Below are 16,181 nucleotides of genomic sequence, written 5' to 3'. Positions count from 1 at the left end.
CTTGCATGTGGCTGACCTGGGTTCAATCCCCAGTATCCCCACGCACGTCCAGGAGTAATTCCTGAGTGCAGAGCCAGGAGGAACCCCTGAGCATCACTGGGTGTGGCCCCAACCCTCCCCTCTGCCTGCGCCCCCCCCCCACCACCAAATAACTAAATGGCCCAAGACAGACAAAACTTATTTTTTGCGGGGGGTCACACCCGGCGATGCACAGGGGTTACTCCTGGCTCTTCACTCAGGAATTACCCCTGGCGGTGCTCAGGGGACCATATGGGATGCTGGGATTAGAACCCGGGTCGGCCGTGTGCAAGGCAAACGCCCTCCCCACTGTTCTATCGCTCCAGCCCCCGACAAAACTTATTTCTAAAGTAAGTGATTAGTAAGGGGACAGCAAGGCTGTAAACGGCCTTTTTCCCACAAGCAAATGGGGGTCAGTCTACTAATCGCTGACGGCTCACGCAGTGACCACTGGGCGCCTACGTTTCTGATGAGGGCAATGGAGGATCAGGCTGTGCTCGCAATTTTGTAAAATTAAAGTGGTGCCCGGGAACAGTCCAAAGAAACCAGCCAAACGCTCCCTTCCTGCCCCCTGGCCGGCCTGTCACGCCAACGCGGGGCGACCGTCACTGTTCACTGGTGTCCACGTTGCCTTCCAGAACCTTCCGACACAACAGTGGAGACCGTGTGCCTCTGTGTGTGTCCCCAGGTCACTGTGGAGCTTCATATGACACATCACGCCTTGCGCCAGACCCCCCCTTCCCCCCGTGTAAGGAGGGCTGGGTCCTGGGGTGACTCCGGGAGTGAGGTGTGCAGTGCTCCTGCCCCCGCCTGGGCGTGGCCACCCGGAGTCTCCTAGACTGCTTGGGGGGGGGGGGTCCGAGTGCCTTCCCGTGCTCAGGGGGCAGCTGAGCATCCCGTTGGGAGAAGCCCACGAGGCTGCTGGCCGCTGCGGTCACCGGGGACAGCTCCAGAGGTGACCAGTGGTCAGGGCCAGGCTCTCGCTCTCAGCGTGACCTCCCGGTACGGCTTACACCTCACTCGGTGCCTCTGCCCGGGGCCCGGGCCAGCACCCCAGCAAGCCTGGCCCCTGGGGTCTCGCGGTGCAGCCCCTGAGCACCCAGTGCTGTCCCCACCTCCCAGTGCTGCTCCCCAGGGCCCCCGGTGTGGGGGCCTCGTCGGGAGGCTAAAGTGCTCAGGATAAAGTGCTCAGTCCACATGCCCACTCTGTTCAGGTCTCTCTGGCACACGACTCTGGTCACCACATGGACCCTTACGGAGTCTGCAGGACCCAGCGGAGCACTGGCCCTATGAGCACCCCACAGCCCAGCCTGGCCCTCGACAGGAGCCCGTGGACACGTCACCTTCTATTCTCAAACCCTCCTTGTGCTTCGACTATTTTCTCATCAAGCTTCCCCCGCCAGGCTTGGGGACGGCGGGGACAGACAAGGCCCCTTCCTCTCCGGCGAGCGACAGGAAGGAGGGGACAGACCCGGGGGTCACTCGCCCTATCCGATCCGTCTGTCTCTCCAGCCCCTTCCGGTGCAGCCTCGAGGGTCTGCCTCGAGGGTGGGTCCCTGAGGGGCAGGGGGGAGAGGTGGAGGCGGGCCCGGGTGAGACCTGCAGAGACAGGCCGGTCACTTAACCTGGGCAGGAGCAGTGACAGCACACGGGGGGCCGGGGGGGGGGCGCGGGCTGGGCAGGGTGAGCCCGGCCGCCAAAGCGCTGGTGGTACGAGGCTGGGTGTAGGGGGGCCTCTGAGCGCGGGGGCGGGGTGCAGCGGACCCCAAGGCAGACGGGGCGCCCTCAGGCTACTAGCCCACTCGGCCCTTGGGGTCTCTGGGCTCGCTCCCAGGACCCCGCAGGGGCCCAGAGATGGGCCAGGCCCCAACGCACCGGTGGGGATCGACCGTGGCCAGGGGCTCGCTCTGAGCCACACACCCCCAGGGCTGGGAGAGCAGAGCTCATGTCCCCTTGGGGCCCGGGGGCCGCACACCGGCCCCACATCTGCCCTCCTGGGAGTCTCAGCATCACTCAGGGACGAGGCCCCGCTCCCCCGGGGTCAGGGCGCCTGTCACACACCTGCTCTCCACTCCCGCACTTTGAACGGCACTCACGGTGTGCCCAGAGTGACAGAAGGGACCAGGGGCCGTCCTTACTTATGGGGGATGAGGGGGGAGAGGGATAGGAGGGGGAGGGGAGACCGGGCAGGGGGGAGGGGAGATGGGGCAGGGGGAGGGGAGATGGGGCAGGGGGAGGGGAGAAGGGGCAGGGGAGGAGAGGCTGGGCAGGGGGGAGAGCAGATGGGCAGGGGGAGGGGAAGTGGGGCAGGGGAGGGGAGGCAGGGCAGGGGGAGGGGAGATGGGCAGAGGGAGGGTAAGTGGGGCAGGGGGAGGGGAGGCAGGGCAGGGGGAGGGGAGATGGGCAGGGGGAGGGGAGGCGGGGCAGGGGGAGGGGAGATGGGCAGGGGGAGGGGAAGTGGGGCAGGGGGAGGGGAGGCGGGGCAGGGGGAGGGGAGGCGGGGCAGGGGGGAGGGAAGACAGGGCAGGGGAGGGGAGGCAGGGTGGGCAGGGGGAGGGGAGGCGGGGCAGGGGGAGGGGAGGCGGGGCAGGGGGAGGGGAGGCGGGGCAGGGGGAGGGGAGATGGGCAGGGGGAGGGGAGGCGGGGCAGGGGAGGGGAGAAGGGCCGGGCGGGAGGAGGGGCAGGCCCAGCCCTGGGGGAAGGCGGAGCTTCCACTCCAACCCTCCGACCACAAATTCTGTGTCCAAAGAAATTCACTCCGCGAGCCCAGGAGAGTCGGACACGAAGGCGCGAGATTCCTCCCGGGACGGCGAACCAGAAGCCCCGGAGACGCGGCCCCCAGGACACGGCGGGCCCAGAGCTGGTGCCACCGGCCGCACGCGAACTCCCGGGGCCACTCCTGAAAGTCCGTGTTCTCAGCCGTGGTCACCGGGTGGCCAGCACCACAGACACGGGATGGCCGCCCACCCGGCCAGCGCTCCTCCCGCCCGGCCATCAGCGCTGCAGAGGGGTCTGCCCCCAGCGGCCCCCCAGCGGCCCGGCCCTTGGGCAGGCCCCGGGCTCTGTCGCTAGTTCTGGGGCGAGTGGGCACACAGGGTCTCCCACAGGCGGGGCGAGGGGCCTCCCTGGACGGGGAAGCCGCCCACCACCACCCCCCCCGCCCCCGCAATGGGCAGGCGGACGAGTGTGGAGACGACAGGGACCCCGGGAAAGAAGCCGCTTCTGGGAGCCCAAGACAGTGCTCACGGGGCCAGGAAACTGCCTGTTGGGGCAACCCCCGTCCCTAGACGCGACGGGCTGCGTTCCAGGGAGAGCGGCCCCCAGTGAGTGTCCAGCCCCCCCCATGAGTGTCCCAGCCCCCCAAGTGTCCAGCCCCCCTGGGGAGGGCGCGGGGGGGGGGCCGAGCTCACGGGGCCATGGGCGTTCCCGGGGGAGCACGTGCTCTTTGGCCTGGCGTCCCCACGACTCTCGACGGCTGCGTGGCCACCTCCCGGCCTCTGTCCACACACACCACAGGAACAAGCGGGGCAGAGCGGCCAGACAAGGGCCAAGGGGAGCTCCTGCACCCACCGGCACAGGAAAGCGGATCCCGGCTCCTTCCCTGGAACCCGCCCCAAGTACCCGCCGCAGGCCACAGAGCGGACAGGGGAGGACACGCGTCGCCCATGTAAGCGGGTCAGGCAGACAGACACGCAGGCTGTGTCCCCTCCCCTCCCGTCCGAGGGCCCCATCACAGGAGGTGACCCCCAAAGGGGCTGCCCTGCCCCCTGCCTCCCAGGAGCCCCGTCGCTTGGCGCGCGCACACACACACACACACACACACACACACACACACACACCCGCTACCCTGACAGCACTTTCTGCGCGAGTCACACGGGAACAACAGGTTCACCGTGGGGGCTGGGGGGCGGACAGCAGCTTCTGTGGGGGCTCTGCAGACCCCCACACATGTCTGAGACGTTTCTCTGGGGAGCCCCCATTGGGCGAGGCTGGCAAAGGCCCCCGAGACTGCACCCCCCGTCCCCCACCCCATCGGGTGATGTGGGGGTGTCGGGAGCCCCAGAACCCGCACTCGAAGCAGGCGATGCCAACGCAGGGGACGTCCACAGTGCAGTGCTCTCTTGGAAATAACCAGGCAGAAAAACACCCTGTCACCGACGGCGGCTCACAGGGCGACACTGGCTGTCCTCAAGGAGCCGCTCAGGCCTACATGTACCCAGTCGCGGCCCCCACGGAGACGCTCTGCACCACAGGTGCCGTCACCTGACAAGCTGACGCTAACGTTCCCTGAAGACCACTGTGGGAAGGCGAGGGGGGAGCAAAGAGGGGCACGTGCCTGACCCGTCCACAGCTGAGGGTAGCACGAGAGGTCCTCGGAGGGGAACAGAGCAGAGAGCCCCACTCTGGTGACGGCTCAGGAGAACCGTGAGAGGAAAATGGCATCACAAGTCAGCAGGGAAGGGGTGGACGATTCAGAAAGAACGGCAGGAGGACTTGGGCTGTTTCTATAAAAATAAAACTAGGCGCCGAGAGAGAGCCCAGTGGTTAGAGCACATCTGTAGCGTGCGTCTAACCCGGGTTCCATCCTCGGGACCATGAGTGTCGCTGCGTGGACCTGAAGGCCCCCAGCACTGCCGGGGAGACCCCGGGGAACCCCCGGACTGCAGGACGGCTCTGTTCCCCGGAGTCCTCACACTGCCCTGCCGGTCGGGTCAGCTGAGAGCGCCCACCCCCCACCGTCCAGTAGGAAAGTCAGTAAATGAAACTGGCTTCCTGCCTCGCTTCATGTGCAAGAATAAATTTCAAATAGGTTCTGTTTATAAACGGGGCAGACGAGCACTTTAAAACTCATCGGGGAAAACAGATCAAAAGAAAAAGGAAAGTTATGACTCTGGAGAAGAAAAATAAGGAAAAATAAGAAGATCTGACTGTGGGAGACGCTCAGAGGCTGCAAACAGAGAAGTCGGGGCAGGAAACGGTGGGCCCGGGACCCAGCGGGGATTCCTACCCGTGAGAGGAGTGACCGGGAGAGGCCGGCGGGAGGGTCCCAGGAGGAAAAGACTCAGTGAGCACGAGACAGGGAGCCTCAGGCTCAGGAGGGGGTGGGGCAGGGGCTCTCAGCACACTCAGGGGGCCCCAGGTCCCTCGCTGTCACACTCGACCCACTGACCGGGTGGTGAGGGCTAGATGCCGCCTGCCCGGTTCTGTGGTCTGGGGGGTCACCAAGCTCACCCCAGCAGTGCTTGGGGGCCACCAGGGCTGTGTCTGCTGATGTTTGGGGTGGTCGTGTGTGTGTGTGTGCATGTATGTGTGTGCGTGCGTGTGTGTGCACGTGTATGTGTGTGCATGTGTGTGTGTGTGTGTGTGTGTGTGTGTGTGTGTGTGTGTGTGAATTGTGTCCAGGATCTCGAACTAGGACTGGCCACGTGCAGGGCAGTGCACTAACCCCTGCACTATGCCCCCAGCCCGAGGAACGCAGAGTTAAAACAATGCAAGAGCATTTCACACCTGGCCCATGAACAAACTCTGATCGCCCCAGATGCTGTGTACACGGGAGTGTGGCTGGACACGCTTGTTGGGAGGGTGACCTGCGACACTCCCTTTAGAAGGGACTTGACCTTAGCCGGTCGCACTGGCACTCACCCCTCCTGGTACATGGCCTGGAAACACTCACTGTCGTCCACACAAATACAGACTGCTGGGGCTGGAGCAATAGCACAGCGGGGAGGGCATTTGCCTTGCACGCAGCCGACCCGGGTTCGATTCCCAGCATCCCATATGGTCCCCCGAGCACCGTCAGGACTGATTCCTGAGTGTAAAGGTAGGAGTAATCCCTGTGCATCGCTGGCTATGACCCAAAAAACAGAAAGAAAGAAAGAAAGAAAGAAAGAAAGAAAGAAAGAAAGAAAGAAAGAAAGAAAGAGAGAGAGAAATAAAGAAAAAAGAGGAAGAAAGAAAGAGAGAGAAAGAAAAAATAGAAAGAAAGGAAGAGAGAGAAAGAAAAAAAGAGAAAGAAAGAAAGAGAGAGAAAGAAAGAGAGAAAGAAAGAAAAAAGAGAAAGAAAAGAAGAAAGAAAGGAAGAAAGGAAGGAAGAAAGAAGGAAAGAAAGAGAAAGAAAGAAAGAAAGAAAGAAGGAGAGAGAAAGAAAAAGAGAAAGAAAGGGAGAGAGAAAGAGACAAAGAAAAAAAGAGAAAGAAAGAAAGAGAGAGAAAGAAAGAGAGAAAGAAAGAAAAGAAGAAAGAAAGAAAGAGAAAGGAAGGAAGAAAGAAGGAAAGAAAAGAAAGAGAGAAAGAAAGAAAGAAAGAAAGAAAGAAAGAAAGAAAGAAAGAAAGAAAGAAAGAAAGAAAGAAAGAAAGAAAGAAAGAAAGAAAGAAAGACAGTGCGGGGAACAACCGGGAAAGCAAGAGACTAAAGTGTGCGCATGCCGGACGCCGGCTAAGCCCCGTGCAGCCAGGCGCACCGTGAGGAGGACAGAGACGGGAGGGGAGGAAGCACCCGGGTCCACCGGGGTCCACACGGACAAACCAGGGGGAGCCTGGGCAGCCCTAAGAAACGAAGCCCCGAAAGAACTACCAGTGAGGGGCGCGATCAACACGCGCTTGGAAAGCCTCAAGAAAGCCCTGGGGTCTCCGGACCCCCACGGCCAGGGGCGTACCCCCTCCTAATCTGTGTTGGGGCAAGACCCTCTGCTCTCTCTGGGCTCCTAGCTGGCACAGGCGGGGTCCTGCAGGGAAGCGGACTTCTCTGATGGAGACGTGTCAGAACGTGTTGGGTCCAGCCAGTGACCCAAGTTCTGTTCGGCTCGGGTGCAAGGGCGGAGTGGCCACGGGCTCCTGGGTGAGTGCGGGGTGCAGAGGGGTGCACACCCGCCCGGCACCCCGGGAGACGGCACCCCGGGCCCAGCGCGTGGGGATGTGCAGGGAGTGGCACACAGGGCTGACGGGGACTTCCAGGTCACAGCCCCGGGCAAGGCGGGAACCGCCTCCCGGGAAATACCCTCCTGGGTCCCCTGGACACGGCCGAGAGCAGTGCACTGGACGCTGGCCTCGCTCGGGCCTCCAGCCTCCGCTCCCCTCCTCTTGGGGTATCTGGCGCCAGGCTTGCTTGCTGCCTGGACAGTCCCTGACTTTGATTCACGCTCGAGACACTCGGATAGACGGAGCCGAAGGGTGGTGGGACCCAGTGTTAGAGTGGTGACTCCCCACACGGGGCTAAAGAGCCTTTGACTCAGTTTACGAAAAATTGAGCTCTTCTTGCTTGTCAAAAATGAATGTCTGGGGGGCTGGAGCAATAGCACAGCGGGGAGGGCATTTGCCTTGTACACGGCCGACCCGGGTTTGATTCCCAGCATCCCATAGGGTCCCCTGAGCACCGCCAGGAGTAATTCCTGAGTGCAGAGCCAGGAGTAACTCCTGTGCATCGCCGGGTGTGACCCCAAAAGAAAAGTAAATGAATGTCTGGGGGGCAGAGAGAGAGAGAGAGTAAGAGAGGGAGAGAGAGAGAGAGAGAGAGAGAGAGAGAGAGAGAGAGAGAGAGAGAGAGAGAGAGAGAACAGTAGGCTGGACACATGCCTCGCATGTAGCTGACCCAGGTTCAATCCTCAGCACTCTGCAAGGTCCCCAAAGCCCAGTCAAGAGTGATCCCAGAATTCTCCCTGTATGCACAGCCAACCCCCTGCCCCGCCCCCTAAAAAGAGAGAGAGAAAGGAAAGGTGTGAACTGTCTGTTCCCTTGTGAGGGGTGGTGCTCCCCGAATGCTCAGGAGGTGCTGGCCCCCTCAGCAGTTCCCAGCCCACTGGACCGGGGGTTCAACACGAGGTCCTGGGGCTGCAGTGACAGGGACCCCCGGGTCACCCCCGAGAAGCTACGGGCCACGAGGGCTGCGGCCAGTGACGCTCAGGTAACCACGTGGGGCCAGGACTTGAGGTCAGGCCAGGCGCCTGCCCGGCACGTGCCCTGACCGCTGTCCCGTGTCCCAGCGCACTGTCCATCATTTCCCAAGCACTCACTGGGCACAGGGTCAGGCCCAGGCAGGGCTGGACAGTGTCGCTCCCGGCTGCCCCTGGGAAACTTCTGCCGCTTCACCCGGCCTTGTCTCAGCCCAGTGCCCAAGGCCGGAGGGAGGGAGGGAGGGAGGGTCTGGCCCCCCGCAGACACGGGGCCGAGGGTTGGGGGGACCCAGCATTCCCACTTACTCCCAAAACTCCATGACTGGGGAGGTGGCGTTCTGCAGGGCCACGTGGCTGTGGTTGCTGGCGTTCAGCTTCTGGAACTCCACACAGCGCTCTGTAGGGACAGAGGGCGAGAGCAGGGGGTGAGGGTGGACGCGCGGGGCCCATGGCGCAACCTGGCGGCTTCACCGGGCTCCGAGCAAACAGCCTCAAAGGCACCGCGGGGGAATCATTAATCAATGCGGTCCCTTGCGGCTCGGTCTGACTCAGAGGCAGCCCCGCCACCAGGTCCTCCCTCCGCCGTGCTCCTCAGGGGGGCCTGGGGGGAGGGGGAGGGGCACTGACGGTGGGAGGCGGCAGGGAGCCCCCGGAGGGGGGGCCCAATGAGGCCCCCGTTCCAGGACGACAAGGCTGAAGTCCCAGCTGCCTCGGGAGAGAAGAGACGGTGCGACGCAGGTGTGCGCTGAGGATGCCCTTGATTGGGTTGCATTATGGGGGGGCTCCACCCGGCGATGCTCAGGGTCACTCCTGGCTCTGCACTCAGGAATCACTCCTGGAGGTGCTCAGGGGACCCAATGGGAAGTTACAGGGAATCGAACCTGGGTCAGCCACCTGCCAGGCCAACGCCGCCCAGAAAAGGACGCACCGTCTCTCCTTCAGCCTCAGGGATGCCACAGCCAAGGACTCGGACCTCGCGGGAAAGGGGTGAGAGCTCGCTTGGTGCTGCTCGCACCCTACCGTGGGTGCTAAGAAGGGGAGGATGGGAGGATTTCCCCCCCCCCCCCCGAGACCCCCCAGAGCCAGCTGTGCTTGGAAGAGAGGAATCTAAGGTTTGGAACTGTCACGGGTGGGACCCACACCCAAACCACGGTCCCCTCTTAGTCCCACACCCCCGCGAGAGGCAGAGGTGGCGGTCATCTCCGCAACACACCCTCCACGGCCTGGGGGTTGTCTGGAACTTTGCACTGAAGGTGCCAGGGTCTCTCTGGGGCACCCGAACTCTCCATGGGACCAGGACTCTCCATGGGACCCAAGTTCTCTCAGCATTCCCAGGCCTCTCTAGGATGCCGGGGCTCTCTATGGGACTCAGGCGTCTCTAGTGTGCTTCGGAATTTCTATGGGACCTAGGTCTCTCTAGGGTTCCCAGGCCTCTCTAGGGTTACCAGGGACCTCACTCTAGGGTTCCCAGGCCTCTCTAGGGTGCCGAGCATCTCTATGGAACCTAGGCCTCTCTAGGGTGCCAAGTGTCTCTATGGAACCCTAGGCTTTTCTAGGGTTCCCAGGCCTCTCTAGGATGCTTAGCATCTCTATGGGACCTAGGCCTCTCTAGGATGCTGAGCATCTCTATGGGACCTAGGTCTCTCTAGGGTTCCCAGGCACCCACCCAGCGTGGAGCCAGCACCCAGCACACAGGCTTCTGGCCACGCCCTACTCGGGGGTCCTACATGTGAGTGTCCACCAGCCATGGGCAAAGAGCCAGTACAATGGCCGGGCAGAGTTTCCGGTCAATCAAGAGACTCCCTCTCCCTCCCTCCTCCTGGCCTGAAGGGGGGAATCTGGGGTCCCCAAGACCCCCCAGGAACCAGGACACTCGATGTTGGCTGCAAAGCACCCAGCGTGCCTTTGCTAAGCACAGGAGCCCTGAGCTTCGGTGAGACTCTCTGAACTCGCACACTTCAATCATCTCCCAGAGTAAAGAACTTTCCCTAGACACCCAAGGTTGACAAGGCACTTCTGTTAGGATTAGATTTAATCATGCACAGGGGCTGGAGCGATAGCACATGGGTAGGGCATGTGCCTTGCATGCGGCTGACCCAGGTTCGATTCCCAGCATCCCATAGGGTCCCCTGAGCACCGCCAGGGGTAATTCCTGAGTGCAGAGCCAGGAGTGACCCCTGTGCATCGCTGGGTGTGACCCAAAAAGAAAAAGAAAGATTATATTTAATCACGCACAGATAAAGTCCTGGTCGTTCCTTGTATCTCGACAACTAGAAAATCAGAAGTTAAGTTTGCAACGTGAAGACTAATGAACAAATGTAACCCAAGGTGCTTGCTGGCACTGAGAATGGATGTGCCGGGCCGAGCCACTTTACCAAGCCGGACGGCCAGGAAAGGGGGTGCACGCGGGCCTGGCCACAGGCTTGCCCGGGCTTCCTCGGGCGCCCTGAGTGGCAACTCAACGACGCAGGGTCCCTGGCCACTCTCTGGCGGCCGCGGTGTCCTGAGCAGGCCTGGGCCACTGTGCGCCCGCAGCGTGTCCACTCTGCTCCCTTCCCGCTCACCGTCATCCCCTTTGCCAGGACTGTTCCTCAAATGCAAACTCGCCGAGTCTGGCACCGCTGCCCTGTCCTCTGTCCTAGGGTCACCTCACAGCCCGTCCAGAACATGCCTGCATGGGTCGACTGGCCTCAGGATAAACTTGTCAGGTGCTGGCTGCGGAGGAGGACGCAGAGGCCCCTAGGAAAGCGTCCTGGGATGGTGGTTTCATGACCACCTCGGAGAGGACCCTGGTCAAGGGCAGGTGAAGGAGCGGAGCCAGGCCGGGAGGCAGCAGTGGGGTTAAGGCAGGCGCCTTGCGGGCTGCTGACCGGGGGGCTCGATCCCCAGCTCCACACGGTCCCCTGAGCAGTGCCAAGTGCAGGCCCGGAGGCACCCCCGCCCCGCCCCTACTCAGGGGTCCTGAGTGGTTCTCAGCCTCTCGTGGCTTAGGCAGCACCCTCAGGCCTGGGCACTGAACTGTCAGTTCAATTGGCCAAGAATTACCAGGAGTGGCCCCAGGATTCTGGGGAGACCCCCACCGAGAAAGGGACCATTAAAGCCCCATGACTGCGGGTCAAAACGACAGGAGCAGAAGCTCGTTCTAGCCTCACGCCCGCTGGGCCCCCCGTGCTGCCTGTGCGTCGGGAGGTCACACGGCTTCGGGGACACCCCAGCACCTGCTCCTGCCCAGGGACGGGGAAGGCGTCCATCCTGGTGCCGGCTCTGGACACGAGGCCACTGGGCCCTGCTCTCACGGAGACAGCCCAGGCTGAGGCCTGCCCGGACAAACGGCTTCTCTGAGCGGGACATGAACCCGTCTGCTCTGGGCGACTCGGTGACCAGAGAGCAAACAGTCAGGAGAGGGGGCAGGGGTGGCCGGGGACTTCAAATATTGACCGGGTGGGCCGGGAACGCCAAGGGTCGAAGTGGGCTGGGGGGGAGGGCGGGGGGCGGAGCCACGGCTCAGCCACGGCCACGAGGGAAGCCCTGGGACCGTCCTCGCCGGTTCACAACTGCAGAGGCGGGAGCCTGGAGTTTTCTCGTGCTGCTTTGGTTTTTCCAGGTTGGCAGCCAAAGAGGTTTATTTCAGCAGCGTCCTAGCGGCTGGCTTCACACCTCCACGCGCTCTGGGGACCGCCGCCACAACCACTCTCGCCGAGCCCCGAGCCGGCACACGGAGTGGCTGGGCGGATGCTTCTTCCTTGCCGCCTCCCCGCCCCCCCGCCCAGCCCCCACGGGCTCACTCACTCTGCCTTTGGCAAGCGCCCCAGTTCCAGTGAGGCCACCCCAGAAAACGGGGCTCGGGGCCAGAGGTCAGAGGTCAGTGGTCAGACTCGGTCTGCCAGACAAGGCTGCGTGTCGATGCCGTGTGCCCCCCCCCGACACCCCCACGACGGCGCCCGGTGCACGCACCTGTGTTCCACTCGTGGCCGCACGTGGCCCAGGGCAGCTCGGTGGTGAAGCAGTTGCTCAGGTAGAAGATGGCCCAGGCCAGGATGATGATGTAGTAGACATTGAGGTGCGCCTCGATCACCTGCGTGGCATAGCCGATCCTGCCGGGGCGGGCGGGAGGGACGCGTGGGTGTCCTGACCCTGCACCCCTCCCCCGGGCCCGCCCCCCCCCCCCACGTCCTGTTCTTCTCGGGAACCCCCCGAGCTCACCTTCAAACAAAGGGCAGACCTTCCTCCAGCAGGTGATGCCGCCCTCGCTGGTGAACTGGCCGAGAGCCGTTTCCAGGAAGAACACGGGGATCCCACAGCAGATGAAAAACACCACGTAGGGAATCAGGAAGGCCCCTGGGGTGCGGAAAGGGGGGCTCAGATTGCCACTGCCCTCCAATCCCCATCATTGATGCAGGGGGGGCAGTCCCTTGGGAAGTGGGCACCTTCACAGGGCTGGAGCCAGGGGGGGCAGTGGGGAGGGCGCCGGCCTGGCACACAGCTGACCCAGTTCCATCCCCGGCACCACAGATGGTCCCTGAGCACCGCCGGGGTGATCCTTGAGCACAGAGTCAGGAGGAAGCCTTGAGCACCACCAGTGTGGCCCAAACAGGAAAAGCAAAAAAAAAAAAAATAAGAGGAAGAAAGAGAGGTAAAAGGAGAAGGAGAAGGAGGAGAAGGGAAGGAGGGAAGGAGGAGAGGAAGGAGGAGGAGAAGGAGAAGAAGGAGAAAGAGAAGAAGGGAAGGAGGGAAGGAGAAGGAGGAGGAGGAGGAGAAGGAGAAGGAGAAGGAGGAGGAGGAGGAGGAGGAGGAGAAGGAGAAGGAGAAGGAGGAGGAGGAGGAGGAGGAGGAGAAGGAGAAGGAGGAGGAGGAGGAGGAGGAGAAGGAGAAGGAGGAGGAGGAGGAGGAGGAGGAGAAGGAGGAGGAGGAGGAGGAGGAGGAGGAGGAGGAGGAGGAGGAGGAGGAGGAGGAGGAGAAGGAGAAGGAGGAGGAGGAGGAGGAGGAGGAGGAGGAGGAGGAGGAGGAGGAGGAGAAGGAGAAGGAGGAGGAGGAGGAGGAGGAGGAGGAGGAGGAGGAGGAGGAGAAGGAGAAGGAGGAGGAGGAGGAGGAGGAGGAGGAGGAGGAGGAGGAGGAGGAGGAGGAGGAGGAGGAGGAGGAGGAAGAAGAGGAGGAGAAGGAGAAGGAGAAGGAGAAGAAGATTCTCTGGTGCACGTACATCATAAAGTTCCCCAAGGGTGAACTCCAGGCTTCCTGCCGCCACTTGTCCATCTGCAGAATGGGGCTTCCATACACAGTGGCCTCTGCTGGGCAGGGACCGCAGGCCGCTGAGCTGGCCACGCAGATGCGCTGTTCGCTTGAGCCACTTCCTCCAATGCTTCTCCCCCCAGTACTGTCTGCTCAGTCCCTCCCTCAATCTTCTGCATCCACAAGTCCATTAGCAGGCCAGGTGACGGCACTAAAAAGTCTCTCTCTCTCTCCCCCCCTCTCTCTCCCTCCCTCTCTCTCTCCCTCTCCCTCCCTCTCTTTCCCTCTCTCTGTCTCTCTCTCTGTCTGTCTGTTTGTCTCTCTCACTCTGTCTCTCTTATTGATTTATTTTTTGACAATAAAAAGCACACAAGGAGGCCAGGAGAGATGGGAGGGAGGGGGCACACCAGGAGTCTGCCCCCAGAATCCACCTCTCCAGCAAGCAGGCGTAACGGACCCCAGGGCCAGACCCCCCAGCCCTGCCCCACTCCTGTCCTGAAACACGATCGCCTCGCCTGGGCCTTGCTGCGAAACGAATTAAATCACTGAGGGGGCCCAGGAGTCACGGGCAGCAGAAAGGGCTTTTCCCAAATCCCTCCTTCTCTCTCCCGTCCAATAATAACAAGGCCGGCGGCCTCCTCTTCCCCACCTGTCCTCAGAAACAAAGGCTTTACCTGAAATTGCTTTTTTTGTGCCACATGAAATCTCTTCAGCTGCGGGATTAATGGCAACATTGGGAAAGATTCTGATGGGGGCCGCGGCCCCGAGCTTTGAGAGGGCCTTTAGCTTTGCTGGCTAGAGCCTATTTTTAAAGGTTCGCATCAGGAAAGAAATTCTTGTTAGGGCTTATGGGGTGGGGAGGTAGATTTGGTGTTTTTTCCACCAGGTCAACCTGGATGAAAGATTCTCAGGCCGAGCGGAAGAGGCACGGAAGGCGACTGAGGTCTGTTGGGTCTGAATCCCAGGGGTGGCGCCCGCGCTAGGAGCTCCCTTACAATCTGGTCATTGACCTGAGACTCCACGAGAACACGACAGAGAACACCTTTTGCCGCGAATCCCCAAAGCTAGTCACCGTGAGGATTCTGGCTCCGTGGAGCCAGGAGTCAGTGTGCCGGCAGGCCCGGCAGGGACACTTGGCAAGTCCTCGTAACAGGGAACAATAATGACTCATTTGAAAACTTTACTTACTACAACTTTCTTTTTTTTACCCCCCTCCAATCTGTGGCAGAATGTGTAATGAACCCGGCTCCCGAGTCCTGTTGGGACGGCTTTCTGTTTGGGTCTAACCATTTTCTGTTTCAATAAAGCTGTCACTGCGAATTTTGCCTGGGACGACCTCCCGCTGGCTTGTCCCCCATCCTCCCCCCCTCACCCCGCCACTTGCCCAGCCTCCAGCCAACTTAGGGCGCCTGCGTGTGGGTGGCTGGTTTCCTGGGCCAGCCCGGGCCCATCGGGGCCTCCACGGCCACTAGCTCCCGTCCCCTTGCCGAGCCACCAGCGCTGGCCACTCATTCCCGGGGCCCAGCAGGCGGGAAGCTGCTGGGATGGACGTCACGGGCTGGGGAAAGGGCCGGCAGAGGCCGCGCCCTCCCCGCTGTGCAGAATCCCCCTCACCCGCTCCCTCCACCCTGCGCCCCCAGGGGCACGGCCAGGCCCAGCAGAAAGAGGCTTTCTCTGGTGAATCAAAGCCCCGAAGACACTTTTTTTGGGGGGAGAATTGTTTTGGAGCCACACCAGCAGTGCCCAGGACTTAGTCCAGGCTCTGCACCCAGGAATTCCTTCTGGAGGTGTTCAGGGGACTTTATTAGGTACCAGGGATTGAACCCAGGTCGGCCACGTGCAAGGCAAGCACCCTCCCCACTGTACACGTTGCTGGGGTCTCTGGCTGGGTGACCCGGTGTGACACGTGGGGCCTCCTGAATTTGCGTCTAGAGCAGGACAGCCAGAGGGTTCCTTGTGACACCCCTACCAGTCCCCTACCCTGTGGAGTCACCCTAGAGGACTGGTCTTCCTATCCCGACCCCCTCCTGCCCAGTTCTCAGCATCTCTGACATCAAACGGGGCAGTCGTATTTGTGGGGTGGCCATCCAGAGCCCTGAGCGCCCAGCGGCTCCCAGCAGCCAGACCCCAGAGGAGAGTGCTCGGGGCCTTCCGGGACTGCCCACGCCAGGTGCCCCGTCCTGCTCTGGGGGGCGGGGGCAGGGGGAAGAGCAGCCAGCCAGCGGGCAAAGCGCCCGGTGGGGTCAGGATCCCACCCGGCCCTGTCACTCAGGAAGAGACCTAGCGTCGTGGCTGGGGAAGCGGGCACGGGCAGGTGAGCGGAAGGAAGGGAGCGCCGAGCCGGGAGCTGGCACCTGCGCCAGCCGCAGCCCACACGCCACAAGTGCCTGTCGGGGCCCCGGGGAGCAGGTGGCACCCGCGAGTGCCAAGCGGCACGTGCGCGCCCGCAGCCCGGGGTGCGTGCCGCCCGGGCGCGCGTGCTGGGGGTCCCCGCCCTCCCCCCCGCCCGCGGGTCCCCGCGCCCCCGCGCGCCCCGCACCTCCTCCGTTCTTGTAGCACAGGTAGGGGAAGCGCCACACGTTGCCCAGCCCGATGATCTCGCCCGCCACGCTCAGCACGAACTCCACCTTGTTGTTCCAGTGGCCGCGCTCGTGCACCGCCTTGTCGCGTGGGGCCCGCGTCGCCGCCGCCGCCGCCGCCGCCACCGCGCAGCCCCCCGGCGCCCCGGCCTCCCGCGCCTCCTCGGCCGCCTGCCCGTTGCCCAGCGGCAGCGCCTTGTCCGCCGTCATGGCCGCGCTGCTGCCCCCTGCGCGCCCGCTCTGCGCCGCCGCCCGGGCCGCGGGGCTTTTCAGGAGCGCGGGCGGCGGGCGGGGGAGCCGGGGGTGGAGCCGAGGGCCGGGCCGGGGCTCGGGCCCAGGACGCGGCGCCCCGGGCGGCCCGGCCCTCGCGGCGCCCACGCCGGCCCCGCCGCCAGCCCCCTGCGCGCGCCCGGCCCCGCGAGCACTTTGCGCGCGCCCGGCACGGCAAACACTTTGCGCGCTCCGAGCCC

At 62.8% G+C, this 16,181-nt stretch overlaps 1 protein-coding gene across 1 annotated transcript in view; it reads right to left on the bottom strand.

The window, feature by feature from the left end:
- SLC6A11 (solute carrier family 6 member 11) overlaps positions 1 to 15,960 on the bottom strand; it is an 82,934-nt gene extending 66,974 nt beyond the window's left edge. The window contains exons 1-4 of the mRNA XM_055134985.1: positions 15,672 to 15,960; positions 12,110 to 12,244; positions 11,861 to 12,001; positions 8,213 to 8,303 (exon numbers count right to left, since the gene is read on the bottom strand). Coding sequence (XP_054990960.1) covers positions 8,213 to 8,303; positions 11,861 to 12,001; positions 12,110 to 12,244; positions 15,672 to 15,921 — 617 coding nt within the window. The 5' untranslated portion in view covers positions 15,922 to 15,960. The remainder of the gene's footprint in view (positions 1 to 8,212; positions 8,304 to 11,860; positions 12,002 to 12,109; positions 12,245 to 15,671) is intronic.
- Positions 15,961 to 16,181: the final 221 nt, after the last annotated feature.

Source organism: Sorex araneus, chromosome 4, assembly GCF_027595985.1.
Source record: "Sorex araneus isolate mSorAra2 chromosome 4, mSorAra2.pri, whole genome shotgun sequence".
In the NCBI taxonomy this organism is placed as follows: Eukaryota; Metazoa; Chordata; class Mammalia; order Eulipotyphla; family Soricidae; genus Sorex; species Sorex araneus.
Note: the sequence above shows the minus strand (reverse complement) of the source record. Positions and strands in the feature narration are given on the sequence as shown.